The sequence below is a fragment of the Mesocricetus auratus genome, unplaced genomic scaffold, assembly GCF_017639785.1.
Source record: "Mesocricetus auratus isolate SY011 unplaced genomic scaffold, BCM_Maur_2.0 Super-Scaffold_100025, whole genome shotgun sequence".
NCBI classification, from domain to species: Eukaryota; Metazoa; Chordata; class Mammalia; order Rodentia; family Cricetidae; genus Mesocricetus; species Mesocricetus auratus.
The window spans coordinates 20,147,732-20,165,530 of NW_024429206.1; the positions used below are offsets into that span (position 1 = coordinate 20,147,732).

General features: G+C 46.6%; 1 protein-coding gene across 2 annotated transcripts; it reads right to left on the minus strand.

Moving 5' to 3' along the window:
- Window positions 1–1,314: 1,314 nt before the first annotated feature.
- On the minus strand, window positions 1,315–17,567 carry Psph (phosphoserine phosphatase). Of its 2 annotated transcripts, XM_040731500.1 has the most exons (7): window positions 17,338–17,566; window positions 14,401–14,537; window positions 8,804–8,962; window positions 7,580–7,714; window positions 6,052–6,197; window positions 2,170–2,318; window positions 1,315–1,648 (listed from the first exon to the last, which is right to left on the minus strand). In XM_040731500.1, the coding sequence occupies exons 3-7, from the start codon at window positions 8,941–8,943 to the stop codon at window positions 1,541–1,543; spliced, it is 678 nt and encodes a 225-aa protein (XP_040587434.1). In that variant the 5' UTR covers window positions 8,944–8,962; window positions 14,401–14,537; window positions 17,338–17,566; the 3' UTR covers window positions 1,315–1,540. The 2 variants fall into 2 exon arrangements, with proteins under 2 accessions (XP_040587434.1, XP_040587435.1); XM_040731501.1 differs by lacking the exon at window positions 14,401–14,537 and having other exon boundaries at window positions 17,338–17,567.
- Window positions 17,568–17,799: the final 232 nt, after the last annotated feature.

Genomic DNA, 17,799 nt, shown 5'->3' on the forward strand with positions numbered 1-17,799 from the left:
GAAAAAAAAAAGAAAGGGGGGGGGGAGAGGGAGGAAGAGAGGGAAGGGAGGGGAGGAGGGAAGGGAATAGGAAGAAAAGGAAAAAGGAGAGGAAAGGAAAAGCCCTGGGGTAGAAAGAGTACTTGAATGTTCAAATCCTTAGACTCCATCCCTAGTATCACTCAAACAAACACAATAAAACAAACAAACAAAAAACCCTATATGCCTTCCCTACTTAATGATCCAATAGTTGCTACCACATGTGCCTTCGGAACCCATGTCCTCCCCACACAGACAAAACTTTAAGCAAGGAGGGTAAACAATCTCATTTTTTAAAGCATTTTCTGAACTTTCCACTTTTTTGTTTGTTTGTTTTGCTTTTCGAGACAGGTTTTCTCTGTATTGTTTTGGAGGCTGTCCTGGAACTCACTGTAGACCAGGCTAGCCTCGAACTCACACAGATCCACCTGCCTCTGCCTCCAGAGTGCTGGGATTAAAGGGGTGTGCCACCAACACCCAGCTCATTTTTTTTTTTTTTTTTTTTTTTTGGTTTTTCGAGACAGGGTTTCTCTGTGGCTTTGGAGGCTGTCCTGGAACTCACTTTGTAGACCAGGCTGGCCTCGAACTCACATAGATCCGCCTGCCTCTGCCTCCCGAGTGCTGGGATTAAAGGCGTGAGCCACCAACGCCCGGCCCAGTACTTTTTTGTTGTTTTGGGTTTTCAAGACCAGGTTTCTCTGTGGCTTTGGAGGCTGTCCTGGAGCTAGCTCTTGTAGACCAAGCTGACCTCGAACTCACAGAGATCCACCTGCCTCTGCCTCCCGAGTGCTGGGGCTAAAGGCGTGCACTACTACCACCCAGGTAAACCAGTACTTTTATTTAAGCTTCCATTGTTACTTTTTTGGGGGGTGGGGTTTCAAGACAGGATTTCTTTGTAGCCTGGAACTCTCTCTGTAGACCAGGCTGACCTGGAACTCACAGCGATCCACCTACCTCTACCTCCTGAGTGCTGGGATTAAAGGTGTGTGCTCCAGGACAGTTATTAAAAAAAAAAAAAGGAGGAAAGAATATTGAATAGGCCTGTTCTGATATGCAAACATTTATTCTTTTAATTTTTTCCAAAGACAGGGTTTCTCTGTTGCTTTGGAACCTGTCCTAGAAATCAGTCTGTAGACCAGGCTGGCCTCAAACTCACAGAGATCTTCTTGTCTCTGTGTTCTGAGTGCTAGGATTAAAGGCGAGCGCCGCCACCACCACCACCACCACCTGGCTACAAACATTCTTTTTATACCAGAGAGAAACCCAATATTCACTAAGACTATTGAACCCATGTTGTAAGAGTAAAAGCATTTAATTTACTATGCACCTCAGAAAGCTCCAGGTAAGATACAGGTAGGAACATACACAAAGAATTCAGAATATAAAACTCTCCAGGTAATTAGTAGTCATATTAATATTGGAGCTACAGTAGAAAAATACTAGCTTATCTCCTGGACTGTCCCGAGAGCCTAACTGTAGCTTTGAGAAATTGGAGTTGTTCTGAGCGAGCATGAAGCTGACATCATTCTTCCAGGCCTCCCAGCAGCTCAACGAAGTCAGTGACGTACCACTTCGCGCTGCTCTTCACCTGATGCCTGATCACGTTCCCCCCAAATCCAATGAAAGCATCCTAAGGAGGAAAGGAGGGAGGGCATCAATGCCTTTTAAAACGGCACACCCGGAAGCATACATAAATAAATAGAAACTACATTTAAGTGAGAGACACCTAGATACTTTTGTTTTTGTTTTTGTTTTCAAGACAGGGTTTCTCTGTGACTTTGGAGGCTGTCCTGGAACTCGCTCTTGTAGACCAGGCTGGTCTCAAACTCACAGAGATCCGCCTGCCTCTGCCTCCCGAGTGCTGGGATTAAAGGCGTGTGCCACCACTGCCCAGCAAATGCTTTCTTTATAAGTTGCCTTGGTCATGGTGTCTCTTCACAGCAACAGAACGGTGACTAAGACACTTACTCACACATGCTCCTAGGCTAAATGTCTTTTAGTTGCTTTGTGTTCTTATCCATATTTACATTTAGCTGTTCTTGTTTAACTTCTGTTGTTAACCACACGGTTTTCAGCCAGACACAGAAAACAAAATTATCACCTGAAAGAAAACAACAAAAACCAAAAAACCCAGCGCCCCTGGATACGTACAGCAGGAGGGCAGGCTTCCATGTCCGTAGCTCCATCTCCAATCATGATTATTTTCTTAAAGTGAAATTTTTCCTTTAAAAACCCAATAACCTTTCCTTTCCCTCCTGACTCGGCTGTTGGCTGCGTCTCATCAAAACCTGCGTATTCACCTTAAGAGAACAGCGAGAAAAACATTAGGTTGACAGGAACATTTGACTTGGGGCAGCTTGTTTATACTGGTGACACACAAATTAAATATCAGTATCCAGTGTAAAACAGTCCTGGGTATGGTCACACAGCACGGGACCTGACCCATGTTCCTGAGGAGGTGACTCCAGTGGGTCACCTTGAGTGGAATTAGCTGCATCTTCTTCTTTTTTTTTTTTTTTTTTTGGTTTTTTCGAGACAGGGTTTCTCTGTGGCTTTGGAGGCTGTCCTGGAACTCACTTTGTAGACCAGGCTGGCCTCGAACTCACAGAGATCCGCCTGCCTCTGCCTCCCGAGTGCTGGGATTAAAGGCGTGTGCCACCAACGCCCAGCTAGCTGCATCTTCTAAGCTTTCAGTGTAGCGATTTTAAGCCTTGTTGAGATATCTGAGCACCATAATATAGCAATACATTAATTTGTCACATTAATATATTAGCATTACCTAAAGGAAACAACCAACTTACTCTTTTTTTTTTAAAGAGAGGATCGCATGTAGCGCAGGCTATCCTTGAACTTACTATGAATCCTAGGATGACCTTGAATGTCTGATTCTCCAGCGTCCACATCTGGAGCGCTGTGATTACAGGTGTGCATTCGCCCTCATACCTGGTGTGTGAAGAGCTACCTGGGGCTTCCTGCACGTTAGGCAAGTGCTCTACCAACTGAATCCCATCCCCAGTTCTGAATTTATCTCTGTTATTACAGAGACCAACACATTCATTAGTGGGCCATGGGACTGACTTGGTGTGTTTGAGGCTGGGTGTCACTTTGTAGCTCGGTCTGGTATAGAACTTGAGATAATACTCCCACCTCAGCCTCCCAAGTGCTAAGAGAGAGTCCCCAGGCCTGGTTCACTCATTTGTCTTTTGTTTGTTGGCTTTAGTTTGTTTTTATTTCTAAAGATGGAGCCTAAGTAGCCAAAAACTCACCTCTAATTCCTAATCTCCTGCCTCTGGTTTCCAAATACTGGGATTACATAGGCATTCCCTGTTAGGGGAGTGCCTGAAGAACTCTGTAGCTGCTTTGATTCTGGAGTGTTAGCACCTGGCTTTGGTCTGCCTTTGTGTCCCATGCCTGCTGTCTGAAGTATGTCTTTCTCGTTTGTTTGTTTGTTTGTTTTTTTCAAGACAGGGTTTCTCTGTGTAGCTTTGGAGCCTGTCCTGGCACTCGCTCTGTAGACCAGGCTGGCCTCGAACTCACAGAGATCCACCTGCCTCTGCCTCCTGAGTGCTGGGATTAGAGGCCTGTGCCACCAACGCCCTGGCTGAAGTATGTACATCTTATAGGAGAGTTTCCTAACTGTTCAAAGCCTATGCAAAACTTGGTTACAGGAGGACTCAGCAAAATGAGATGTCCTGTGGCTTGGAATTGCTCTGGCATGTGTGTCTCTTCAGGAGCTTCTAATAAGAGGTTTTGGTATATGGAACTGGACTTGCTAAAGGGTGTAAAATTGCGTAACAATAAAAGAGCCCTTGGCTAAACTACAGGAGTCAGTCAGTTCACCAGAGGCTGGCTACCCTGTGACCACAGAAGGAGAGAATTCATCCTAGAGTGCCTCTGTTTCTTCTTTCCACAGACCTGGGCCCATGTGAACCCAACACCCAACACAATTCCCTTCCCCAGCTTCATACTTTCTCCTCCAAGACAGGGTTTCTCTGTGTAGGCCTGGTTGTCCAGGAACTCAGTCTGCAGACCAGGCTGGTCCAACTCAAAGATTCACCTGCCTCTGCCCCCGCCCCCGCCCCTGTGGTTGAAAGGCATGCACCACCACAGCCCGGGTAACTTGATGTTTCTAAATCAGTGGGATGGGGACATCCATGCTATGGCAGCTGTGTGGAGCACAACGGACAACTTTGTGGAGTCGGTCCTCTCCTCCCATCTTTATGTGTGTCCCAGGGACTGAATGCAAGTCCGGCTTCTTTGGCAAGCACCTTTCACCTGCCCAGCCATCTCCCTGGCACTCCCTTGATTTTAAGACTACCGGAAAAAAGAAAAAAAAAATCCAGCCGGGCTTTGGTGGCGCTTGCGTAATCCCAGCACTCGGGAGGCAGAGGCAGGCGGATCTCTGAGAGTTCGAGGCCAGCCTGGTCTACAGAGCGAGTTCCAGGACAGCCTCAAAAAAAAACCAAACAAAAACAACAACAAAACAGACTACCAGTTACCCTATGACGTTAACTAGAGAGCTTTTTTTTTTAAACTGGGTTTCATATAGCCCAGGCTATCCCAGAGCATACTGTGTATCCTAAAATGACCCTGAATCCCTGATCTTCCTACTTTCACCTGGGAGTAAGTACAGGTGGGAACCAACCTGCCTGGTTTAAGTTCCAACACAGTGCTAGGCAGGCTGGGCAAACACTTAACCACCCCAGCTCAACTCTTTGCTGTTTACTTTATTTATTCATTTATTTATTTATTTATTAGGATTTATTGTGAGTGGGGGAGCGTACACGTGGTGCAGGTGTGTGGAATCCAGACTGTTATGAGTTGCCAACCGGTACTCTGCTGGGAACAAACTCGGGTCCTCCCAATGACAGCCTGTACCTAACTGCTGAGCTGTCTCTCATTCTGTTTTCAGAGACAACAGATTTGTTCTGTAGCCCAACTGGACTTGAAATACTCCTGCCTCAGCACCTCAAGAGCCCAGAATAACTGGAACCCTCTTGAGACTGTAAAATGTAGCTGTGACCCCAGGCCTCACAAGGGCAATGGTAACATAGCAACTCATTAACTAAACTCCTTCTTGGGTCTAAATTGCTCCAGATACAGTAAAACAAACAACCAACCCTGAAACTGTAACATCACAAAATAAAGCGGCAGACTAACACTTGAGTTTTTATGCAAATGGGTAGTAATATGGACGTGCAAAATTAAGCCAGGACACATGACAACCTCAACCTGTTTTGCAGAGCAAAGAACACCAAAGTGCCGAGGCTATCAGTCAAAAGAGCCATCCATACGAGGCTGAAGAGATGGCTCAGCAGGTCAGAGTGCAAAACTGCTCTTGCCGTGGACCTGAGTTCAATTCGCAGTACCCGAGTCAGGTGCCTTTGCAACAGCCTGTAACTCCAGCTGCAGGAGAGCTGATACTCTCTTCCACCTCTGGGGGGCGCTGGTGTGTGACCCGCGCCCACACACATACTTTTTTTTTGGTTTTTCGAGACAGGGTTTCTCTGTGTTGTTTTGGAGGCTGTCCTGGAACTCACTCTGTAGACCAGGCTGGCCTCGAACTCACAGAGATCCGCCTGCCTCTGCCTCCCGAGTGCTGGGATTAAAGGCGTGCGCCACCAACGCCCGGCCTCACACATATACTTTTGTTAGGATTTATTTACTTGTGTTATGTTTGTGGGTGTTTGCCTGCGTGCTTGTTTGTGTACCACGTGAGCACCTGGTGCCCTCAAGGCCAGAAGAGGGAGTCGGATACCCTGGAACTGAAGTTACATAGCTGTAGGTTGTCCAGTGTTGGTGCTAGAAACAGAAACCCACCCTCTGGAAAAGTGGCTAGTGCTCCTAACCCCTAAACCACCTCTCCAGCCCCCCATAAAATGTTTTTAAAAGAGTAATTCATGTACCTGTTAACCCGAGTCACCACATTCCAACAGACACTATCTAGAATATTTAAATAATAGAACGAATAAGAAAGGGAATATACTACCATTAAAATCTTACCATTAGCCAGGTGGTTAAAAAAAATCTTACCATTAAAGTAGAATTTCAGCCTATTGGCAAACACGTTGGTCGCTGGGATGTTGAGCTTAGCAGCCACATGCTCCACAATGCTCCTAAAGCCACCAGATATGAGGAACACCTGAACATTTCGCTCCTGTAGGCGACTTACCAGCTCTCTACAAAAATAAACGGAGGATACAAAACATTGATTAACACAAAAAGGAAACATGAAAAAGATGCTTTTTTATTTCCTCTTGAATCCAGTGCTGGAAGTCCATCTGTAAGGATTAACATTACATGTTTTTCCTTTTTTTTATTTTGGGGGGTGTCAGTGGTGCTGGTGAGGCATTGTTCATTTGGGGTGTTTAAATAAAGTCACTTTATTGAACTTCCGTCTAGTGGAGTGGCCATTGGGGTGTGTGTGTGTAAATAACGTTACTTTACTGAACTGCCGTCCAGTGAGAGTGGCCACTCTGAAGCCACGAGCCTTTTCTACTTAGGGGTTTCACTTTCACTATCAATTACATTTTCATTCATGTTTCCACTTTCATTGTGAGACTGTTGCTGTTGTTTTGTCTTCTTCTTTGTTCTTTGCTTGTTTATTTGTTGTCTGTTGTTGATTTTAAGACAAACTCTTGCTGTGGAGCCAGACTGGCTTTGAACTCACAACAGCAATCCTACCCCAGCCACCTCTCTGTGCTAGCGTATCAGATGTGAACCAACACCTGGGCTTGGCTTTTTTTTGTTTGTCTCGCTGACTGATTTTGAGATAGGATCTCAAGTGTCTGTGGATTATTTTGAACTTCTGATCATCTGTCCCTACCTCCCATGAGCTAGGATTACAAGTGTATGCTACACAGACTCCCAGCTCTCTCTCTCTCTCTCTCTCTCTCTCTCTCTCTCTCTCTCTCTCTCTCTCTCTCTCTCTCTCTCTCTCTCTCTCTCTCTCTCTCTCTGTGTGTGTGTGTGTGTGTGTGTGTGTATGTGTGTGTGTGTGTGTTCTGAGACAAAGTCTCACTAAGTAGCCCAGGTTGGTCTTTTTTTTTTGGTTTTTTTTTTTTTTTTTTTTTTGGTTTTTCGAGACAGGGTTTCTCTGTGGCTTTGGAGGCTGTCCTGGAACTCACTTTGTAGACCAGGCTGGCCTCGAACTCACAGAGATCCGCCTGCCTCTGCCTCCCGAGTGCTGGGATTAAAGGTGTGCGCCACCAACGCCCGGCGCCCAGGTTGGTCTTGATTTCAGGATCCTCCTCTGTCTTGGCTTCCCGAGTACTAGAATTACAAATGTGCACCACCGCTCCCAGCGTTGTATGCGCTTTTGCAGGTGTACTTAGAAAATAAAGGGCGTAGCTTTTCTGCTTCGGGAAACCATTGCACTAATGCTAAGATAAGGAACCCTGTAGAAGCCTCTGAAAGCATGAGGACATGAGCGAGACCAGAGAGCAACGTAAGAGCAGATGTAAGGACCAAGGGAGCTCCGCAGTAACAGACTCTCAGGAGAGTGTCACGAGTCCCCAAGCTGATAGGAAGACACTGTGCCAAGGGCCAAGGCTGTGCTTACCTTATGCCAGGGGTCAGGTGAGGGGGGTGCTCCGCTAGGAGCCTCTGCACCTGCTCCCTGGAGGGCTGGATCAGTGCCAGGCGTTCAGTGAGCGCATCTCTGAAAGGCAATGCCCCTCCCATGGCTCTCCGTGTCCTAGGAGGAAGACCCAACCAATGATCAGGCCAGCTGGCATAGCTGTCTTTGAAGTCAACATGCCTTCCTACGCCAGGACTTCACGATAACCATCAGGAAGAAGGTGGTTCCATGAGCCCAGTTCTACAACAGGCATGCTGCGTACTACGTACGGGAGGTCTGCTTGGGAATCACACTGAGATTCTGATGCCGTGTACTATGCATCCACAGATGAGTCAGAAACCCACACATCCCACACACAGGCATCTTGCTTGCAAAGCTTTACCTAGGAAGAAACCAAAGGCTGAAAGCTCCTGTATCAGTTGCAGCTGAGCGAGTGACAGCCATAGCTCGGGAAGGTGTCCCTGTTACAGAGTGGGGAGGACAGAAAGTTCTGGCCTGGGATCTCTCTCCACTGAAGCAGGAGGGCTGTACTTTCAACCATGACAGGAGCCACCGAATGTTTAGAGCCCTAGGCTATCTTCTTGGATTAATCATTTTCCCAGCCTGCCTAAGAATGCGTCCCATCTGCAGAGACAGCCATGTTTTGCTGTCTCTGTTTTTGCTGCAATATTTGCAGATGGATAAATGAAGACAGCACTCTACCACATTCAGTTGTAGGCAATGAGAGGAAATACCTAGTGCTTTCTTAGCACTGGGCCAAAAACAAAACCTAGGAACTGAGACCCTAACCTAGCTTTTCAGCCAGTCTTTTGTTTGTTTTGTTTTGGTTTAGTTTTTTGAGACAGGGTTTCTCTGTGTAACAGCCCTGGCTCTTCTGGAACTCCCTTTGTAAACCAGGCTGGCCTCAGACTCAAGAGATCCACCCGCCTTGTGCTGGGATTAAAGACATGTACTACCACGCCCAGTTGGTCATTCTTTTTTTAAACACGGTAACTTCTGGCGGGGTGGTGGTGGTGCATGCCTTTAATCCCAGCTCTTGGAAGGCAGAGGCGGGTGGATCACTGTGAGTTCCAGGCCAGCCTGGTCTACAGAGTGAGTTCCAGGACAGCCTCCAAAACAATACAGAGAAACCCTGTCTGGAAAAACAAACAACAAAACATGGCGATTTCTTCAGCAAGTCATAAAGGGAATATAGACAGTTCATACATCTCAGACACAGCAGCCTCCACACCGCAGAATTTGGCCAGCTCATCAATCCCTTCTTCTTGGATGACTGTGCTGTCAACATCAAAACACACTGCATCAGCTGAACAGAGGAGTTCCCTCAGCTCTGAGTGGGAGACCATCCTGGGAAGAACTTTCCTCCTAAAACAAAAAAAGCGAAATGTGCTTAAAGACGTCAGATTAAACCACGGGGGATAGGGAGGTGGCTCAGGGGTAGAGTGTTTGGCCAGCATTCGTGAAGCTGAGTTTCACACACCCCATCCCCCACACCACCTAAATCAGGTGCAGTGGTGTATGCCTGGGATCCCAGCTCTTAGCAGGTGGAGCAGGAGGATCAAGAGGTTAAGACTGGGCTGAAGAGATGCTTCAGTGGTTAAGAGTGCTGGTTGCGCCAGGTGTTTAATCCCAGCACTCGGGAGGCAGAGGCAGGCGGATCTCTGTGAGTTCGAGGCCAGCCTGGTCTACAAAGTGAGTTCCAGGACAGGCTCAAAAACAACACAGAGAAAACCTGCCTCGAAACCCCCCCCCCAAAAAAAGAGTGCTCGTTGTTATTTCAAATGCCCAAATTCAGCTCACAACTACATGTAACTCCAACTCCAGGAAACTTCTCTGGCACATGCAAGAGCACACACACAGATACTTAAACAAAAATAGCAATAATTTTTTTAAAAGAGAGAGTTAGCCGGGCGTTGGTGGCGCACACCTTTAATCCCAGCACTCGGGAGGCAGAAGCAGGCGGATCTCTGTGAGTTCGAGGCCAGCCTGATCTACAAAAACTTATTCCAGGACAGCCTCCAAAACAATACAGAGAAACCCTGTCTCCAAAAACCAAAAAAAAAAAAAAAAAACCAAAGCAAAAAAAAAAAAAAAAAAAAAAAAAGAGAGAGAGAGAGAGAGTTACTGGTGGCATATGCCTTTAATCCCAGCATTTGGGAGGCAGAGGAATCTCTGTGAGTTCGAGGCCAGCCTGACCAGAGTGAGTTCCAGATCAGCCAGGGTTACACAGAGAAACCCTGTCTGGAAAAATCAAAACATAGAAAGAGAGTGAGAGAGAGAGTTAGTTTAAGATCATCCTTAGCAGACTAGAGAGATGGTTCAGAGGTTAAGAGCACTGGGTACTCTTCTAGAGGTCATGAGTTCAATTCCCAGCACCCACAAGTAGCTCACAACCACCTGTAATGAGATCTGGTGTCCTCTTCCGGACATCAGGGATACATGCAGGCAGAACACTGCATTCATAATAAGTAAAAAAAGACCATCCTTAGCTACATAGCAAGTTTGTTTGAGGCCAGTCTGGGTGACATAAGACACTAGCTCAACGGTACAGACACTTGCTGCCAAACCTCAATCCCCGGAATGCCACATGGTGGAAGCAAAGAGAGGAATCACGAAAAGTTGTCCTCTGATCTCTGACCTCTGTGCTCATACTGTGGGGCACATGCCTCCCCACTCACACACAACCACGCGTTTGTTCGTTTTGTTTTGTTTTTCCGGGATGTTCATGCAGTGTTAAAATTGCCAAAACTTGGAAACAACTGAAATGTCCTACAGTCAATTAATGAATAGATAAATGATGTTCATGCAGCAAGAGAGTATCATTCCACAGCAAAAGGGATGGAATTTCAAGCCAAGAGGAAGGGAAAGGCTCATCAGGAAAGGCTCCAAACTGTGTGCTTCTAACCTGGGCACGGTGGATGCGGCAGAGCTTTGCACGAAGCAGAAAGGTCAGTTTCGGCCAAGGGTCACGGGTGAGGGGTGAAGAGGTGGGGTGCTGGGGTTTCTACACTTATTTTCACTACGTGTGCATGGACCTTTTGAACAACCTGTTTCTTCAAGACGAGAAAGGAAGCTTGTTCCATGAATATATCATGTGATTCACCTGAGCAGGGCAATGAGACACAGGTTGAGGGAAAGCTAGCCAGGAAGGCACATTATGTAAGAGCTGAAATGAGATCATGGCTGAGATAACTGAAGTCACCCAGAGACCCAGAACTAGCAAAAACACGAATCCAGGTCGGGCACCTGGCATGGAACCTGACAGGAAACAAAGAATGTCCTTAAGAGCCCCGGGGATTTCAGAGATGCTGGGCATGGGGGGTGCACATTTGTGCAAGCCATCTCAGCACTGGGGGGGGGGGAGAGGATTGTCAGGGGTTAAAGGTCATCCTTGGTAATATAGTGAGTTTGAGTAACAAGGTTTAGGCAAGCCTGGGCTGGAGATCCTATCTCTACATAAATAGATACACGGGTATGGGTGGTGATGCGCACCAAGGAGCCTGAGGCAGGAGGATCATGAGCACAGTGCTAGGCTGGCGTTACATAGCGAGACCAGTCTGAAAAAGAAAACCCTTGGCTATAGGGGAAAACTAAGTTCAGTTGCTTCAAAGTAAATTGCATACATTAGACTTTCAGAGAAAAAGAAAAATCACTTCGGGGGGGAAACAGACTCTGGAACCTTCCATGTGGCTTTTGGCGGGAGGGAAGCCCACAGATGAGGAGTGGAGAGAGTGTTGGAAGAAAGGTCTGTGTTCAGACACAGGCCCAGGCCCACACACTGCCTTCTGCGGTGCAGATGGGGGCTCCAGCTTGGCAAAGGATCCACCGAACTTCATCCTTTAAAAATTGTGCTGCAAAAGCCGGGCGTTGGTGGCGCACGCCTTTAATCCCAGCACTCGGGAGGCAAAGGCAGGCGGATCTCTGTGAGTTCGAGGCCAGCCTGGTCTACAGAGCTAGTTCCAGGACAGTCTCCAAAAACAATACAGAGAAACCCTGTCTCGAAAAAAAACCAAAAAAAAAAAAAATTGTGCTGCAAGCCCTTCTTCATGGGAGCACCAAGTGAAAACAGGGGTTTTCTTTCGTGGCTGGATTTAGGAGGCCACAGGGGTAAGCGGGGAAAAAAATCTCCTTGCTCAAACAGATCGAAGTTTTTCCATCCAATATCTTGCAAGAGGCACCTAAGATTGTTAGCTCTCTCACCATTTGTTATGAGATACCTCTTATCTTCTAAGCTGTGTCAAAAACAGATAAAAGCAGGTGTGCTGGTTCTGTCTAAGTTCCCAGCGCATGGAGAGTGGAATCAAAAAGATTAGGAGTTCAGGGCCAAGGGAGGAAGAGACCCTGCTTCTAAATAAAGGACGGTTAAGGTCAGCACAGGGAGGCTGGAGAGATGGCTCCCGGGTTAAGAGCACTGGTGCTCTTGCAGAGGAACCGGGTCCAGTTCTCGGCACTCACGGCAGTGCCACAGCGCCTGTGACTCCAGTCCCAGGGAATCCAGTGCTTTCCTCTGCACGCACGAGTACATATGTGGTACACATACTTAAAAGAAAAATAAATGAATGTTTAAAGTGGCCACAGAGGTTAAGCACACTGGAGAGAATCAAATTTACTAGGCTCTGGTGGCGGGTAAAACATACTAAGGGCAAAGCCATTCAGGACCCCTGGACAGTGCAAAATAGATTCTCGGAAACTTCTAGATCCAAGTCAAATCAAAGACCTTCTCTGGAGTAGGGGGAAGGGTATAGGCCAGCATATATTTCTTTTCTTTCTTCCTTTTAATTTTTGTTGTTGTTTTGTTGTAGAAGGATTTGCCAGGTAGCCCAGGCTGGTATAGAACTCCCCATGTAGCCCAGGCTATGCCAAACACAAGACCTTCATGCCTCATTAAAGTGCTACAATTACAGGCACATGGCACTACACCTGACTACTAACATTTTATGATTAAAGAAACAGTGATTCTGGGTGAATGAGATAGCTCAGTATAGGCACAGCATTGGAGTCTGCTGTCAAGCCTGGTGACCTGAGTTCTGTCCCTAGGACCCACATAATGGAGAAAGAGAACTGACTCTTGGATATTGTGCTCTGATTTCACATGTACCAGGGCACCCGCGCACAAATCAGCATACACAACAAGCAAACTAGTAAGTAAATAAATGTAAAAAAAATTAGATAAATAAAAATGTTTAAAAGAAAAAAACAGGCTGTAGAGATGTCTCAGTGGTTAGAAGTGTGCGAGCACGCGTGCACGGGCACACATACACACACATACTTAAAAACGTAATAGTGAATTTTAAAAAGAAGCAGGGAGGAGCCGGGCATTGGTGGCGCACGCCTTTAATCCCAGCACTCGGGAGGCAGAGGCAGGCGGATCTCTGTGAGTTCGAGGCCAGCCTGGTCTACAAAGTGAGTTCCAGGACAGTCTCCAAAACAATACAGAGAAACCCTGTCTCGAAGAAAAAAAAAAAAAAAGCAGGGAGCTGGGGAAATGGCTCAGCAGTTAAGAGCACTAATTGCTCTTGCAGGGGACCAGGGTTCAGTTCCCAGAATGTGCTAGGTAACTCACAACTATCCGTAACTCTTAGTTCCAGGGGAATTCGACGCCCTCTTCTGACTTCAGTGGGCACTGAATGCAAGCTGTGCACATACATACAGGCAGGCAAAACACTCATACACAAGAATCTTCAATATCTTTCTTTTCCTTTGGCTTTTTGAGACATTGTCTCTCGATATAGCTCTGATGGTCCTGGAACTCATGAGAGACCTTCCTGCCTCCCAACTACTGGGATTAATGCTGTGTGCCACCATGAAGGCAAAATAAATAAATCATTTTTTAAGAAAAAAAAGCTAGCTATTGAAGCTGGGCATGGTAATGTTCATGTCATGACTCAGGAGGCTGTGGCAGGAGGGTTACTGCACGTTACAGACCAATCTGGGATACAAAATGAGTTCTTGCAAAAACAACAACAACAAAAAAGTACTTTTAGGGGGCTGGACAGATGGTTCACCAGGTAAGAGCACTAGCTGCTCTTCCAGGGAACTTCATTTTGCTGCCAGCACCTATCTGGTGGCTCATAACCAACCTGTACCTCCAGGTCCAGAGAATCTGATACCCTCTTCTGACCTCCTCAGGTACTAGCATGTAAGTGGTACACAGATAGCAAGTGGTAAAAACACCCATAGACATGTAACAAGAATTTAATGTAGTTAAAAAAAAAGAAATAGATAACCACCTTGTAACCATAAGTGGCAGGCATCTATCATGTTGTTGTAGACGATGCTTCTTTTTCTTCTTCTCTGCCTCCATCTTTTTTTTCTTTCTTTCTTTTTTTTTTTTTTTTTTTTTTTTTTTTTTGGTTTTTCGAGACAGGGTTTCTCTGTATTGTTTTTGGAGACTGTCCTGGAACTAGCTCTGTAGACCAGGCTGGCCTCGAACTCACTGAGATTCGCCTGCCTCTGCCTCCCGAGTGCTGGGATTAAAGGCATGTGCCACCACCGCCCAGCTGCCTCCATCTTTTTAAAGACAGGCTCTCCGGTGTCCTATCTACCCTGGCATCACACCAGCTATGTAGCCAAGGATAACCTTGAACTCCTGATCCTCCCATCTCCATCTCTCCAGAGTGCTGAAATGCCAGGCACAAACACTACACCCACTTTATCTGGTGGAACCCAGGGCTTTGAGTATGATAAGCTTGGGCTCTACCCACTAAGCCACATCCTCAAACCAACAGATGCTACTTTTCCCTCCAGGAGGTTGCTCATAGGCAAGCCTAGTGACCCAATGCATGGAGATGTCCAGTACTCACGATTCTCCAGACTGGGTTCCTGGTGACAGTGTCTTTCTCTTTCCCCTCACTTTGTTGGTTAAAAATGCACTGTAACCTCAGGTTTGAGTTTTTTGGGTTTTTTTTTTTAAAGAAATATCTGTTGATTTTGCAAGAGCCTAAAAAACAGAAAAATGAGAAAGTGAACAACCAGGAACAGACTCATGGCAAAGAAGGAGGTAGAGGGACTGGGGATTGTGGCTCAGTTGGTAAAGCGCTTGCCTGGCGGGCAGCAAGTCCAGCTTTCCGCCCACCCGCATTGCGAAAACCAGAACTGATGGCTTACACCTGTAACTCCAGCACTCAAGGGGCAGAATCAGTCCAAAGGATCAGAAGTTCAAGGTTATCTTAGGTTACACAGGGAATTAGAGGTTCAAGAAGCAGAGGGGTGGGAGGTGAGAAGACTAATTGACCTCTCAGTAAGATTGTTGTATCAATGGTTGAAACCCAAAGTTTCCTGAAACTGCTTCCCCTGGGAGATGCTGGAGCGGAGAAGAGAAGTAGCTACAGCCCTGTCTGTGCCTTCCACTCTGCCACTTCCAGGAAGTTACCACACCTCAGAGCACTAAGAGAGCCTACTGGGAGAGCAATGTGCAAATACGGAATGAAGAGACTTGAGCATGGGCTAGACCCAACAGTCCCTGCTGTGAGTGTGTGTGTGAATGCGTGTGTGGTGCCTCGTGCCTGTAATTTCAACATTTGAGAGGCTAAGGAAGCCTGAAGCAGGAACATCACTTGGGGTTTTATCTCAAACACACACACACACACACACACACACACACACACACACACACTTTGAATGTAAAGTGTAGTAGAAGAAGGTACTAAATCTCAGGAGAAAAAGGAGATAAGCAGGAACAGTTAATAACTAGAGCCAAGGGGGCTGGAGAGGTGGCTCAGAGGTTTAGAACACTGGGTGGTCTTCCAGAGGTCTTGAGTTCAATTCCCAGCAACCATATGGTGGCTCATAACCATCTGTAAGGAGATGTGGTGCCCTCTTCTGGCATGTAGGCATACAAGCAGGCAGAATGCTGTATATAAATAAATCTTATTTAAAAAGAAAGAGAGAGAGAGAGAGAAGAACTAGAGCCAAAAGCCAGACCTGGTGGTGTTGGCCATAATCCTAGTACTGGGGAAGCTAAGGCAGGAGGATCACTGTAGGTTCACACCAGCCTGGGTTACATAAGGAATTTTCAAGTTTCAGGCTAACCTGGACTAGAGACACTCTGTCTCAAAATAAAAAATTTTTTTTGGTTTTTCGAGACAGGGTTTCTCTGTATTGTTTTGGAGGCTGTCCTGGAACTCACTCTGTAGACCAGGCTGGCCTCGAACTCACAGAGATCCGCCTGCCTCTGCCTCCCGAGTGCTGGGATTAAAGGCGTGCGCCACCAACGCCCGGCAATAAATTTTTTTTAAAAAAGGAAAGCAAGAAAAGAAAAAAAATGGACTACACCCTTGTATTGTTTGTAATCTAACAAATAAAGCTTGCCTGAAGAGCTAAGCCACTAGTTAACCACACATCTAGCTAAGAGCTAAGCCACATCTAGCTAAGAGGACAGGCAGTGGTGGACACATGTGTAATCCCAGCACTCAGGAGACAGAGGCAGATGGATCTCTGTAAATACAAGGCCACCCTGGGCTATATGAGAGTGAATCAGTCCTAAAGAGAAATAGAGCTCATGCCTTTAATCCCAGCACTGGAGTAACTATAAGGCGGGATCAGTGCAGTCTCAGGGATCAGGCTGAGATTTTTGTTGGAGAGCATTGCAGTCTAGGCAGTCTAAGGAGCAGCGTAGTCTGGAGATGCAATCTGAGGACACAATCGCCCCTTTGGACTGAGTATTGGTAGAGGTGAGAACTCTCTAGTAGCTGGCCACTTTGCTTCTCTGGTTTTCAACTTTAACCCCAATATCTGTCTCTGGGCTTTTATTATTTATGCTACACACCCTTCAAAAAGGAAGCTATGTGAATAAACTTGTTAAAGAATAAGTAAAGTTTTTGTGAAGATAAAAGTACCCAGGACATGGCCCAGAGGGAACTCTCATACACTCCTGGGGGTGGGGGAGGGGGACAAAGTTCTTGTAGGTTAAAGATAGATTTACAAGCCCCAGCAGTTCCGCTCTTAAAGAGTCATACAAGAAAAAGAAAAGTCGATGGAAGGGAAACATGCTCATGGTTTATTTGTGGGTGATTGCCCAAATGTCCTCCAGCTTGGGTAATGGAAGCATAAGCATCAGGAGTTCAAGGCCAGCCTATGCTAACACACACACACACACACACACACACACACACACGCGCGCGCGAGAGAGAGAGAGAGAGAGTAAATATAATATGCAAGATTCATATATAGAAAATACAATCAACATTGGAGAGATTGCTCAATGGTTAAGAGTACTTGCTGTTCCTGCAGAGAATAGGAGTTTGGTTTCCAGCACTTACATGGGTCACAGGGGTCGGTCCACAACCTTCTGTAACTCCAGCTCCCGGGGATCTGACACCTTTGGCCTTTGAAGGTACACACACACACATACACACACACTTAAAGAAAGTGAACAAATTAAATGAATGATTTAACACCCAAATAAAAGCTATTCCTTTATAATGGAATTTCAAATTCTATTTCTAATGGAAATAATGGCAAAGTCAAGACACTTCAGATCCCAGTTTGAAGTATTTTCCTATCTTCTACAGATGATTCTCCTGTGCCAGATTGCATCATTCATTCATGCTGTTTGTCTTGGAGAATGAAAAAAAGCGACGCTATCTAAAATATGAACTAACTGATTGAAAGTCTTGGAGTCCCATGAGATAATCTTCCTATCCGGCGAAGAATCGGAGAAGCCATAGCTGTGGGAAAGCGAGGACCGGTGCATCAGAAAGCTGAGCACCGGGCAAGACAGGCACGAGCGGGGAACTCACCGCGGTTCCTGGGCCGCGCTGGTCTTCACGGTTCCTGTGCCTGTAACTTTCCGGTAGCAGCAGGGTCTGGAGCTGCTGTGACGTGCGAGCGTTGCGTTCTAAGGGAAGTGATCGGTGCAGGAGATCACAGCCCTCACCCAAGTCTCCTGATGAGTCCGATGGCTTGGGAACAGCTTCGCATGTGCGTTTCCAACTGGAGACCGCAGATCTCAGCTCTGCAAAACCCGGTTGGAAGGCCGCCTTGGTCCAACCCCCAGGGGAGGGGCTTCCCGGTCCCGCCCCCCACCCCTTCCCTTCTTAGGGGCTCCGCGCTTACAGAGCCGCCGGAGAGATCTCTGTGACATCTAGTTTACGGAGTTGGCTAGAAAGAGCTCCCCGACTTTCAGAAGCCATGCCCCAGTACGGGTTCCCTGCACGCGAAAGAATCGAGGGACCTCTGAGCTGATTTCAAAATGCACGAAG